This window comes from Bubalus kerabau, chromosome 10 (genome assembly GCF_029407905.1).
Source record: "Bubalus kerabau isolate K-KA32 ecotype Philippines breed swamp buffalo chromosome 10, PCC_UOA_SB_1v2, whole genome shotgun sequence".
Classification (NCBI taxonomy): Eukaryota; Metazoa; Chordata; class Mammalia; order Artiodactyla; family Bovidae; genus Bubalus; species Bubalus kerabau.
This window is the reverse complement of record NC_073633.1, coordinates 9,327,811-9,341,744: the sequence shown is the minus strand read 5'-3', so window position 1 is coordinate 9,341,744 and position 13,934 is coordinate 9,327,811. Positions and strand designations below refer to the sequence as shown.

General features: G+C 39.8%; 1 protein-coding gene across 5 annotated transcripts in view; it reads right to left on the bottom strand.

Moving 5' to 3' along the window:
* The window catches only part of LVRN (laeverin), a 76,403-nt gene that overhangs the window by 4,348 nt on the left and 58,121 nt on the right, over positions 1-13,934 (bottom strand). For all 5 annotated transcript variants that reach the window (XR_008698734.1, XM_055536549.1, XM_055536550.1 and 2 more), the window contains exons 14-18: positions 13,169-13,322; positions 11,576-11,670; positions 9,538-9,645; positions 8,227-8,394; positions 7,875-8,012 (exon numbers count right to left, since the gene is read on the bottom strand). Coding sequence is in view for 4 of the 5 variants with exons in the window: in XM_055536549.1 (XP_055392524.1) it covers positions 7,875-8,012; positions 8,227-8,394; positions 9,538-9,645; positions 11,576-11,670; positions 13,169-13,322 (663 nt within the window). In the remaining variant the exon portion in view is untranslated. The remainder of the gene's footprint in view (positions 1-7,874; positions 8,013-8,226; positions 8,395-9,537; positions 9,646-11,575; positions 11,671-13,168; positions 13,323-13,934) is intronic.

Below are 13,934 nucleotides of genomic sequence, written 5' to 3'. Positions count from 1 at the left end.
GAAGTGGTTAGAATAGATGTCACACACCCAAAATTAAGAAAATTTAAAAGAGAACAAGGAAATATTCAAAGTACTTTCCTTAAAAATGTAGTTAATATAGAATCAGTTTCAGAAGCTCTGACTTAAATACCCTGAAAGCTTACTGAAACTTTCGTATTTGTGCTTTTTTGAAAGAGGATCCATATCTTCAGAGATTCTCAAAATGCTGGTGCTCCCTGATGGCTAAGGACTCTGGGTTTCCTTGAGCTCCCTGAAGAGGCCTGGCCACTGAAACTTCCCTTTTAGTTTAGTGACCCTGAAAGCCTGACAAGATACCTGACAAACAGCCACGAAGCATTGCTGTAGAAAGACGGCAGATACATACCTGCTCAGAGTGCTGCTGGGGTTAAAAAAGTAAAGAAAGACTTTTGGATGCGTTAAAAGAGAAAGAAAATTAAAATAGGTTAATATAATGGAATGGACAAGAAAGGACTGAACTACCATTGTCTTATTCATAGTTGATTCCCACAACTGACTTACTCCCAAAATGTATACTTGAAACTAAAATTTGTGAGACTTAACATTGGCATCTGTGTGACAAAGGCGGAAGAGAACAGAGCTTTTTGTCCTTTTTTAAGTTCCCAGCTGTAAGGTAAACTGAATCTACTTCAGCACAGTGGAGAACAGGAGACAGTCTACATATAATTCAGGCAAGCAAACCTGTTTCTATGGGGAAAGAAGAAATGTTTCTTAGCTCTTCAATTTTGCTGGCCAGGTATAAAAAGCCTGTGAAATGACTCAAGAAATTCGACAAAATCTGCAAAGAAACTGAGCTCAAAAAAAAAAAAAGGTAGGAAATAGAAGACAACTACTTACGTTGCTAAATGTGTGATTTTTCTACCAAATAAAGAGAAAAGCTATGCTAAAAGCTGAGTTGGGTTTGAAGACACCTTGGGACAACTTATAAATTGTCAAAATGGGGAATCACATAGAGTTAAAAGCATTGGTGTGGAGATTAAATGTGATGACTTGTGTTGAAGCACGTATCAGGGTACGTGGCACTCTTCATTCCTTCCTATTCTTGAAAGTTTGAAGAGGAGATATTTTTGAGACAGATGGTTTCTCACTCCTGTTGAAAGAGTAATCTCTCTGAAATAGTACTCAACAAAAAAGAAATATGTTACAAATAGTGTATCCTGCCAGTAGTGCATTAATGTGAAGGCAGGAGCCAGTGTTTGTCAGTACAGCTGCCCCTTCATGAAACTGATACCATTCAGTGCTGCTGCTGCTAAGTCGCTTCAGTCGTGTCGGACTCTGTGCGACCCCATAGACGGCAGCCCACCAGGCTCCCCGGTCCCCGGGACTCTCCAGGCTAGCCACAGTGATTTGGAACATTAGTCCGTCTCACCTTCCAGTTCCCTCCTTTCTACCATTCGTACTCAACAAAAAAATATGTTACAAATAGTTTATCCCGCCAGTAGTCAAGTGTATTAACGTGGAGGCAGGAGCCAGCGTCTGTGAGTACAGCTGCCCCTTCAAGAAACTGATACCATTCAGTGCTAGCCAGGGTGATTTGGAACGTTAGTCCGTCTCACCTTCCGTACCTTCCTCTTCCCTCCTTTCTCGCATCCGTCCTCCCTCCCATCCCTTCTGCCACATCTGGCTTCCTGCAACAAGCATGGAGGCGCCCAGGCATCTAGCCTGACCCGGTGACAGGTGATGGGAATGGGCCCCCCAGTGCCTCAGCACACCACTCTGATAACATCTTAATTCTCTCGGTTGTTCCAATCTAACCCTTTCAGCTCCATGTTCCCCATCATGAAATAGAACAGAGTAAAGTGAAAATGAGTGTAAGTTTTTAAGCTTAAGACTTCAGCCAGTATAACACATTTGGAGAGAATTCCCTGGTGGTCTGGTGGTTAGGTCTCCATGCTCCCACTGCAGGGGATACAGGTTCGATCCCTGGTGGGGGAACAAAGATCCTGCATGCTGTGTAGCTCAGCCAACATATATATAATTTATATTATTACAATTCATATATTAATATTAAACATTTACAAAAAATATATATATTTGTTATATATAATAAATAATAAATTTAAAGAAATAAACTGGAGCAATCAAAAAAAGAAAGAGAAAAGTGCTGCCAATTAAAATGGTACAAAAAAAATTAAATAAGTAAATAAAATAGCACAAAGTTTTGGGAAGTTAAAAAACTTATCTGGAGAAGAAATGAAGCATTTGGTGAAGAAGAGGGTAAGATTTATTCAGTTTGAAACAGCTGATACTTTGTATTCTATATTCAAGTAAAACTAGGGTTTTCCTATAGGCCACAAATCTACTTTGTTTTATAAAAGACGAAAGCAAGGTAATAAGGATAATACAAATAACATTTCTACCGCATCCAATAAAACATCACCAAAAAATCGTGTTGCCTTACGTCTATTTACACGTTCTTTCATAGAGTCTGTCCACAGCTGCAGGTATATATAGTGACTTCTCTGTAACCTGAAAGATGTCTTTATGGTTAGTGGACGCTCCTTCACTGGGATCAGGATCCAAAAGATCTCTCATCTAACAATGAACTAAATGCCCCATGACTGCCGGTGCAGAGGCCTGAACAGGGGAGTGAGAGAAGCAAGAGCAAACCATTTTGCTCAAGCAAATGGTCCTACATATATGTTCAGATCAGGCTCCCTGGGAAGAATTTTGGGCTCAGTTGGGACTGCTACTGGCAGGGTCTCAACTGTTTCGCTTGGCCAGCCCTACCTGCTCCTTTCCAGGGCCTTATGCTGCAGCCAGTTATGAAGGCCCGTCCCCAGTCAGACTCTCAGCCTTGCCCTCCCAGCATTTACTGGTGTCCTCCCCTCCACACAGAAGGGGATTTCTTCCAATTCAAGCCCCCTTCTTCTCTCAGTCCCCAGAGCCCTTTCCATCTGTCCTCTGTAACATTTATCAGACACCATGTCTTCATCACTTTACAGCCCCTACAACAGCTTGAGCTAACTGCCTCAGCATAGAAAAACTAGAACATTTATTACCAGAAAGAACCTTACAGTTGATCACATACAACATCTTCCATTTTATACAACTTTTTAACCGAGGCCTAAAAGTTAACTAGTGGGTCATCAATAAATAAATGTTGGTCTAGTTTCAGTTCCAGATGAGAGGGTAAGAGAATTTAGTTTCTCATCTGTCTTTGTTTTGGAACAACTGACCTACTGGCAGAATGACAGTTTATGTCAGCCCAGACAGTACAAAGCAGGATCACAGTGGCAAGACACTGGGCTAGATGCTAGATTTCCTTCTGATGGGCTTCTCAGAGCTTTGTGATGCTAACATATACTGTGAATTTGAGGGAGTTAAAATAGTTTCCAAACTGATTGGGCTACTGCCTCCCTTGTTTACAGAAGGCTTGTCAGTATCTTCCATGAATAATGCTCAGTGACTTTCAGAAAACTAAGATCATGGCATCTGGTCCCATCACTTCATGGGAAATCGATGGGGAAACAGTGGAAACAGTGTCAGACTTTATTTTTCTGGGCTCCAAAATCACTGCAGATGGTGACTGCAGCCATGAAATTAAAAGACACTTACTCCTTGGAAGGAAAGTTATGACCAACCTAAATTGCATATTAAAAAGCAGAGAGATTACTTTGCCAACAAAGGTCTGTCTAGTCAAGGCTATGGTTTTTCCAGGGGTCATGTATGGATGTGAGAGTTGGACTGTGAAGAAAGTTGAGCACCGAAGAATTGATGCTTTTGAACTGTGGTGTTGGAGAAGACTCTTGAGAGTCCCTTGGACTGCAAGGAGATCCAACCAGTCCATTCTAAAGGAGATCAGTCCTGGGTGTTCATTGGAAGGACTGATGCTAAAGCTGAAGCTCCAATACTCTGGCCACCTCATGCGAAGAGTTGACTCATTGGAAAAGACCCTGATGCTGGGAGGGATTGGGGGCAGGAGGAGAAGGGAACAACAGAGGATGAGATGGCATCACTGACTCGATGGACATGGTTTTGGGTGGGCTCTGGGAGTTGGTGATGGACAGGGAGGCCTGGCGTGCTGTGATTCATGGGGTTGCAAAGAGTCATACACGACTGAGCAACTGAACTGAACTGAAACACTCTGGAGAAACACGAGTTTCAAAGCTAACTCACAAGTGATCAGTCAGATTTTAGTAAATTCAGAATAAATCCTTTTCACTTATATATGATAAATGTTAAATTTGTGATAGCATTTGTTTCCTTGTCTCATATCATTTTATGAGGACTGGTGACATACAACTATTTGTGTCAAATATAACTTTAATAAGTGATAAGTAAATATTCTACTATACAACGAATAAGGTAAGCATCCTGGTGCCATTTTAATGTAGAAAACATTTGAATTATTAATTTGAACTTTTATGTCCTCTTATAATCCATATACATTATTACTATTCAAAATCATTTTCAAAATTCAGCAAGACTGGTGACTATAAATTGAATCCTAAAAATAAATCTTTTAGATGTAGAAGGCAAATTTACTTGAGTCTCAAAGATGTTTTGTAGCAGAATGGGCAAGAGGAGTGAACTGAGATTAATTTATCATAAATAGAAAAGAAAAGCATCTATTTTATGAGCATAGCATTTTGTTAAAAGATAAAAAAATTTAATCCATGGTTAAAAGTGAATGCATTTATAATTCTAAGAACTTCTCAGGGATGATGAAATATCCATTTAGAGTTGTTCTTTTTTTAAACAAAGGAAGTCCTTCTATACTCGTGTCTAATACAGTTAGATCATTTAAATAAATTACTAGACAATGGACTTTTTAGAGTATTGCAAACACGTTTCTGTTCTCCAAATGCAGAAAAAATTCTTCTGAGGGATAAAAATTAAAACACATTTAAATTAAGAGCAATCTTTCCCATAGGTTGCTCAAGCCATTTGCAAGAGGTTCACTAGTTAGATGTGCTTTGTATGGTATAGAAAGAGGGAAAATGAACCGGGGGGCTGTTTTGCCCCATAGAGCAGTGCTGTGCAGTCGAATTCTCTCCAGGATGGAAATGCTCTCTGGTCTATTACGGTAGCTACTGGCCACACTGAGCACTTAAAACAAGGCTAGGACAACTGGGGAATTGAATTTTAAATTTATTTAATTGCAGTTAATTTAAATTTAAATAGCCATATGTTAGCTAGTACCAGTGTATTGAGCAATGCTGCTGCTGCTGCTGCTGCTAAGTTGCTTCAGTCGTGTCCTAGTTAATTTTTTAATCTGGTGCCAATTGGTTCCTTGTTAAACTATACCTGGGTCACTCAGGGGACTGTTGAAAGGTATAGATTTTGCACCCTATTCTGACAGATTCTGATTTTTAAGGAGTAGGTGGGCTTGGAAGCCTTTAGATGTTTCAGACACTCCAGCTAATTACAAAGCTCTGCTTCCCGGGGTGGCGGGCGGGGAGTCAGTAGTAAAGAATCTGCCTGCCAATCCAGGAGATACAAGAGACCTGAGTTTGATCTCTGGGTTGGGAAGATCCCCTGGAGGAGGAAATGGCAATCCACTCTAATATTCTTGCCTGGAAAATTCCATGGACAGAGGATCCTGGTGGGCTGCAGTCCCTGGGGTTGCAAAGACTCAGACCAGACTAAGCATGCAACATTAGAAAGTGTCAGGTTTGTGCTTATGCTCACCTGTCTTAGTGTGGATATGACCGTGGACTGACAGGCACCATGTCACCTTCAGACACAATATGAAAGACCCTTCAGTTCAGTTCAGTCACTCAGTCGTGTCCACTCTTCGAGACCCCATGAATCACAGCACGCCAGGCCTCCCTGTCCATCACCAACTCCCGGAGTTCACTCAGACTCATGTCCATCGAGTCAGTGATGCCATCCTGTCATCTCATCCTCTGTCGTCCCCTTCTCCTCCTGCCCCCAATCCCTCCCAGCATCAGAGTCTTTTCCAATGACTCAACTCTTCGCATCAGGTGGCCAAAGTACTGGAGTTTCAGCTTCAGCATCATTCCTTCCAAAGAAATCCCAGGGCTGATCTCCTTCAGAATGGACTGGTTGGATCTCCTTGCAGTCCAAGGGACTCTCAAGAGTCTTCTCCAACACCACAGTTCAAAAGCATCAATTCTTCGGTGATCAGCTTTCTTCATAGTCCAACTCTCACATTCATACATGACCACTGGAAAAACCATAGCCTTGACTAGATGGACCTTTGTTGGCAAAGTAATGTCTCTGCTTTTCAATATGCTATCTAGGTTGGTCATAACTTTCCTCCCAAGGAGTAAGCATCTTTTAATTTCATGGCTGCAGTCACCATCTGCAGTGATTTTGGAGCCCAAAAAAATAAAGTCTGACACTGTTTTCACTGTTTCCCCATTGATTTCCCATGAAGTGATGGGACTGGATGCCATGATCTTCGTTTTCTGAATGTTGAGCTTTAAGCCAACTTTTTCACTCTCCACTTTCACTTTCATCAAGAGGCTTTTGAGTTCCTCTTCACTTTCTGCCATAAGGGTGGTGTCACCTGCATATCTGAGGTTATTGATATTTCTCCCGGCAATCTTGATTCCAGCTTGTGTTTCTTCTAGTCCAGCGTTTCTCATGATGTACTCTGCATAGAAGTTAAATAAGCAGGGTGATAATATACAGCCTTGATGTACTCCTTTTCCTATTTGGAACCAGTCTGTTGTTTCATGTCCAGTTCTAACTGTTGCTTCCTGACCTGCATACAGATTTCTCAAGAGGCAGGTCAGGTGGTCTGGTATTCCCATCTCTTTCAGAATTTTCTACAGTTTATTGTGATCCACACAATCAAAGGCTTTGGCATAGTAATAAAGCAGAAATAGATGTTTTTCTGGAACTCTCTTGTTTTTTCCATGATCCAGCGGATGTTGGTAATTTGATCTCTGGTTCCTCTGCCTTTTCTAAAACCAGGTTGAACAACTGGAAGTTCACGGTTCACGTATTGCTGAAGTCTGGCTTGGAGAATTTTGAGCATTACTTTACTAGCGTGTGAGATGAGTGCAATTGTGCGGTAGTTTGAGCATTCTTTGGCATTGCCTTTCTTTGGGATTGGAATACACTTACAAATACACACAAGTGCCAGGAACTAGGAAGCACTGAGCCTGAGAAGTAACGTGAAGCTGTGTCTTAATTCTGGGCTTTTAAGAAGGCATGGTTAATTAAGGCTTTCAATGACTGTGAAGCTGGGGAGATCCCAGCCAGGAGAAGGATATTGAATCTTATTGTCTTCCTGCCCTTTGACCGTCTGCCGAAGACCATCAGTAAAATACTTGATCCCCTCCCCCTCCAAAAAAAGAATGTATGGTTAAGTCATGTTCTAGAAAGAGCAATTATTAAAGGTAAGCTATTTGATCTGTGCATTTCAATGTCTATTCTACCTGACAGGCTGTGAAGCAAGCATATTTAATCTTAAAAGGTGAAAAACATAAAATGTTCAATAATATGGAACCCAAATACATAAAGGGAATCTGACAAAAGACACAAGCTCAGCATCCAAGCATATGTAGTAATATGTTGCATACGTTGTTTCTTAAAGATACGGCGATGTATTTCACAAAACAAAATGGAAAATGTACACTCATACCGAAAAACATGACTTACTCTAATCTGTGTCTCTGAAGACAAGATTCTTAGTGGGCAAAATGGGGAAACTGAGGTAGATAAGTATCTCATGCAAAACTACATTCACAAAGAAAACCAAAACCAAGGATAAGTGACCTTATCTTCCACGAAGCTGGTGTGTGGTAAGACTAAATGCAGGAAAAATAACCACTTTTCTAGGCAACGTGAAGGCCTTTAGGGATCTAGCCAGACTAAACCTGAGCCATTCACCAGATCGATGACCTAAAGAAAAGGGTGGTTTCACATTTCCTCCTCACCTTTCGCTCACAGCTTGCCAATTGTTGATTAAAAAGTCCTTTGCAACATATCGGCCAACTTCAGATGCTGCAACAGCTTCAATGACATTTGTTTCATTAAAAGTGAAAGGGGACACAGTGATGGCATAATCCATATATCTGCAAAAGCACATTTGGCAGAAAATAAATATGTAAAAATTATTCAATAGAAAGAATATAAGTGGAGTTAAAAATCCCATATGGTTCTAAGTTAGTGGTGCATAAATATGTTTCATATTAATTCTTACATTAGCTCATGTCTGTCTTTCTCCCTTTAGTTTATTAATTGCATTCCTCCACCAAGAACCTTTTCAAGTTAAGTTACAATAATCACCTGTTCAGTATCCGTGGATCTTTACTGCAGCTCATTGCATAAGCAAGTTGAATCCTTTCTTCTTCCTCTGTGTTATTATTGTAGATTTTTAACAAAAAGTCCCATTCTTTATCATTTCCCAAGGCAATGCCATAACATAAAATAACATTTTTAATTGGATTAGGTATTCTGTAAGATACAACATACAATGAAGTTATCTAGGTTGTCACATATTTAGAAGTATGCTGCTGCTGCTAAGTCACTTCAGTCGTGTCCGACTCTGTGCGACTCCTTAGACGGCAGCACACCAGGCTCCGCTGTCCCCGGGATTCTCCAGGCAAGAACACTGAAGTATAAATCTAGAAAAAATGTCTGCGATCTCAGATATGAATATCAAAAGCTGGAATCTAGAAAAGCAACTGTGAAAACTGTCATTCACACTAATATCTTGAAGTCATCAAATTAGTTTAGAAACTAAGGAGATTTGAGGGAGAAACAAATTAGCACAAACAGTGTATGTTGATAATTTTGTTTGATTTTATATATTATTATCACATTTTCTAAGAGTCCATCTGAGGGCATATATTCAAGGTAATATAATAACACCAAAATGACAGAGTATTGGTCTCAGCTGTCAGTGAGGCTGAAAACTTAGAGATGCACTGATGCACTTTTATATGTATGAATAAATAACCATAAAGAACAACCTAAATAAGCACAGGTGCTTATTAGGGAATGCACTGGTAATGAGAGGTCCTGGGTGAGAATCCAGTGTATAAATTCTGATCTATTGTGAACTGCGGTGTTAGAGAAGACTCTTGAGAGTCCCTTGGACTGCAAGGAGATCCAACCAGTCCATCTAAAGGAAATCAGTCCTGAATAGTCATTGGAAGGACTGCTGCTGAAGCCACCTGATGTGAAGAACTGACTCCTTTGAAAAGACCCTGATGCTGGGAAAGATTGAAGGCGGGAGAAGAAGGGGCCGACAGAGGATGAGATGTTGGATGGCATCACCGACTCAATGGACATGAGTTTGAGCAAGCTCTGGGAGTTGGTGAAGAACAGGGAGGCCTGGCATGCCACAGTCCACGGGGTTGCAGAATCAGACACGACTGAGCGACTGAACTGATTGTTATGCACAGACCTACATGAGACAATTCTCTGTGTGCATGTATCTGTTTTTAAAGGATATTTGAAAAAAAATAAAAAGAGAAAGAGATTATGTAAGTAAAAACAAAATGTTCCTTCCCAGAGTAAAAGCATGAAACATTGAGAGACATTGTTGGTACTGAAACAGGGTAAAAAGAAGGGCAATTACAATATGACTCTTACTCATTCTCTGGATGGTTCATCCAGTTTCTGAAGAGTTCTCTGGACAGCTGAAGACAGTCCTCAAGACCCAACCAACATGCAGTTCCAAAAACTTTGTCCAGTGATATTCTTGAAGGAAAAGTCAAAGAACATTTATTTTTCATTACTACATTTATTTTTTTCTGCTTCCAAGAATATGTGTTTCATAAAAAGATGGGTATTTTAAAAACATCCTTCCAATAATATCAGGTTTGTTAAAAAATAGCCTTTGTGGATGGCAACTATATTTAAGGTTCAGGGAAATATTTGTTGAGACGCTCTCAGGCACCAAATAAGCTCTCAGAATGATATTTTTTTGAAGGTAAGAAATAAATTACTGCCATCCTTCATCTCCCTCAAACACGGGTGTACACATACACCACATCTGTTATCAATTTATTTTTTCTCTCTCATACAACAATTGGCTTACAGATTTTTAAAAAATGACTTTAGAGTATCTGATATAATACACTTAAAAATAAAGTTCTTTCTCTACACAGGAAAACAGAGGGAATGGTTTATTTCTCTCCTCTGACGCTATGCCTTCCCTCGCTTCAGCTTCCATTTTTCCCTCTGCTCCTCCTGGCTATTAATGTCATCCCCAGAAAAGGAATGGAGGTTTCTGTTTTGTTTTTATAGTTGAGCAGAGGTACATGTTATGATTGCAAAGAAAGTAGGTTCAAAAGAACATGGAGAGGAACAATGATAAAGCCAGATAAGTGTGACATGTGACTCCTCACACTCTGCAGTTTGGAGTCAGAGGTAAAGGAACTCAGAAGGGTCAGAAGTTTTTCAGAAAATACAAGAGCCAAATCTCCTTTGTTCCACCCTCCCTCTGGTTTGCTCTCTGCCTGGCCTGACCTTCTGATAAGCAGTAGTAGTAAGACCAGGGGTGGAAGCCTTCTGAGAGACAGCTCTGACCACTCACTACACATTCACTCCTCTCCCCACTCTTCCCAAGCTGGCAGCAGCAAGAAGGCATTCTCTGGAAGCACAATCTAACTCCCTAGGTTGGCCCCAGGACGCTACAAAAAACAGGTCGCTTCAGGTCAGTGTAGGAGAGCCAAGGCCACAGCTGGTTAACAAAGGTGCCGCCTGGTTGGGCCCTTCTGCTCGCTCAGACAACTTGCCTATCCACTCTCCATTCCAGCTCCTCCCCCTGTCTTCCATCCATCTGTAAATCCAACGCCATGTCCTCCTAGTCACACTCTCTAGGCTAAAATCTCTCCCCTTTTAGAAGGACACCCGTGAGAGAGAATAATCACCTTTTGTATAGTTTGTATTTTTCGCTTGGTTTAATTGACTTCAGCTTGATGTTGACTAGAGCTGGAGATGGAATTCCTGCACCATTCACAGTTGCTCACAAATCCCCTCTCTAAATCTGGAAGCCCCGCCTACCTTCTGTCACAGGGTCCTGCGGCCCTGTCTTGCCCTTCACCCACTTCCCAGACTAGCATTACGGCTTACTCCCCCAGCAAACCAATGTCATTCACAATACTTGCTCATGCTCACGCACAGGTGACTGATACAGGTCACCGTATGATGTTTGATGATTGGATCATTAGTCATCAACCTCCCTCATCATATTTGCGTAATGTTAGAATTTCTATTTGACATACGTAATGGAACTTTTCCCTGTTTCATCAATAACACACCAAGTGGAATGTTTTCTTCTGTGGCCTTCCGATACCCTTCATTTGTATTAGCTGGTTTTGCTTAGCACAACTTTTCACCAATAGTACAACTTACTTAAGATTTCAACCAGTAGCATAATAGTTGAGAATATTAAGCTATACACTCCTGTGTGTACACGTATGTGCTTTGCAAGTAAATTAAGATCCCTAACTACTATTTCCCATTAAGATATATGTAGCTCACCAATCTCAAAGCTGCTATTCCCAAATTGCACACAGCTCTCTCAGTGAATCGTTAACTATTAGGATCTTATTTTATGAATCTGGAAACCTATCCATTAATATGAATCATTTAATTCAATTGTCACTGTTCAGAAAGTACTTACATAGCTAAATAGTCCTCCTGCAAGGCTGTCACATTTTCACGGATCATAGTTGAGTAAGTATTCCATATTGAGATAAGTTTCTTCAACAGATACTTCTATAAACAATAAAGAGAATATTAGTTAGTTCTGCTCACAACACTCAATTTGCACTGCTTTTCCCTTGTCTGAAAAGACATTAACAGAGAGGTGACAGGTATTTCTTCAGAAATAAACTTCATTTGTTACTAAATATTTGATGATTTTTTTTTAACATTTTAGGTTCACTTTCTTCATAAGAAAGCGATATGTAAACAACACGATGTGTGTAAGCACAGTGCCTGGCACATAGTAGGAGCTTAATCAGTATTATCCACTCTTATTGCTTACTATCATCCCAAAATTTCTAGTTGTCTTTAAAATAGAGGGAAAAAAAGGAAAAAATATAAGACAAACTTTCTACCCTGAAACTCTCAAACTTTCATGCTTAGTGTGTGTGTGTGTGTGTATATATATATATATGTGTGTGTGTATATATATATATATATGAAAACAAGGAACACTAATTTATGCCTTGGACAAATGTAAACCCTGGATCCAAAATAAGATTTCTTCAACTGAGCTCTTGGCTGGTAAATAACAGCATTTTTACAGTCATATATTTACCAATACATCCCTCAGAATAGTATCATTCATTGAAATTCTTTAAAAAAACAAGTGTGAGCTTTTACTTCTTTACTCACGGGCCAAGGATCAAATGTCATCAATGGGCCACCTCAACCCCACAGACATCCAAGCGCCTTCTATTGGTCACTATGCCCACATTCAAGTATGTTCACATCAGCACTTTAGACACTAGATGAAAGAAAGTCTGGAACTCCAAGGTGCTTGTGATTTTGCTCTCAGAGCCCTGGAAACTCACCTGAAATCATCACCTAACACATCTGCTGTTCTGTTTGTGGCCCCCAAATCTCCGAGGGGCTACACCCAAACTTAGGCTTTTCCTATGCCATCTATCTTATGATCACTGGCTCACTGCTAAAGACCTAATAATGGAAATTTCCCCTTTTATTGATGCTATTTTCCCCTTTTATAAGGACAAGATGGCACAGTCATTTCTTCATTCATTAACTCTAATTTCCACATCTCTCTTCCCAATATCAAAAGCAGCTTCAAAATATTTACTTTTCTAGAACATTGCTCTCTGGTTTCAAGTGCTGGCCCTATAAATCAGAGTATATAAATTATGGATATAGAACCATGAAAGGTCATTCTGTTTACCAACAATCTTTTAGGAAAACAGTTGTTAATAGACACTATCCTTTCTTTATATAAAAAAGAAAAGTATATCATTTCCATCCACTTCTGGTTTCTTAAGACACATTGACACCTCAGCAAGAACTCAATACCTTCTCTCATATACAACTCCTAGGGCAGATCTATGACCAAGGTATTTTCTTTTAAGAATAAGCAACTATTCCTAAGAAAATGAATATATACAGAACTAACAGGCTCTTATTTTGGGAAAGACTAGTTTCACAGATGCTACCTAAAATATGGAAAGAAGATGAAACAAAGGAATTATTTTTAAAAACCATCTCACAAAAATGAATTTACCTTTAACAATGGATATATGTCATGGTTGTTCCCATCAGAAACAAGATCCCTGGTTACTAGGTTCATCAAAACTGCATGCCACACGATGATTTCATCTTCCTCAGCAAGGTACTTGGTTAAATCAAGTGCTGTTTCAATTTCGATATAATCGTTTCTGTTTGGTTTTTAAAACAACAACAAAGATTCAAAAAAGCCTTTCCTTGCTAAATAATCTGCACACTTTCCATGTTTGTTACATGATTCAGTGCCTGATTTCAAGAAGGTATATGAAATCGAGAAGCTAGAGGGCAAAGGTCCCATCTCTTGATAAGGTGGAACCCAAGCAATGTTAACAGGCTCTCCATTTCAATTTGATAGATTCAAGGTCAATGAATACAATAAAGTAACAAAGAAGAAAAATATAGGTATGTGATGGGAGGGACAGGGAAGGCTTTCTGGAGGAGGAACTTGAAAAAAGAATGAAGGAAGGACAGGACTGGAATAAGTAGAAAGATAGAGGAAGGCAGTTACAACAAAGAGGGGGTTTATGGCAGACCAACTTAACCAAGGCAGGGAATTTCTTTTGTGTGTACTGAGAGATGGGGGCTAACAGGTAATCAAAAGTGTGGAGAGGCTTGACTATCAGGATAAAGAATTTACATTTGGTGGGAAGGTATTTAAACAATCAGGGTAACATCATGAAATTGATGCCTTAAAATTTTATTTCAATTTGTGCTGCAGAAGACAGAACAGAATTCTAAAGGACTAACAGCTAGAAGCTAATGTG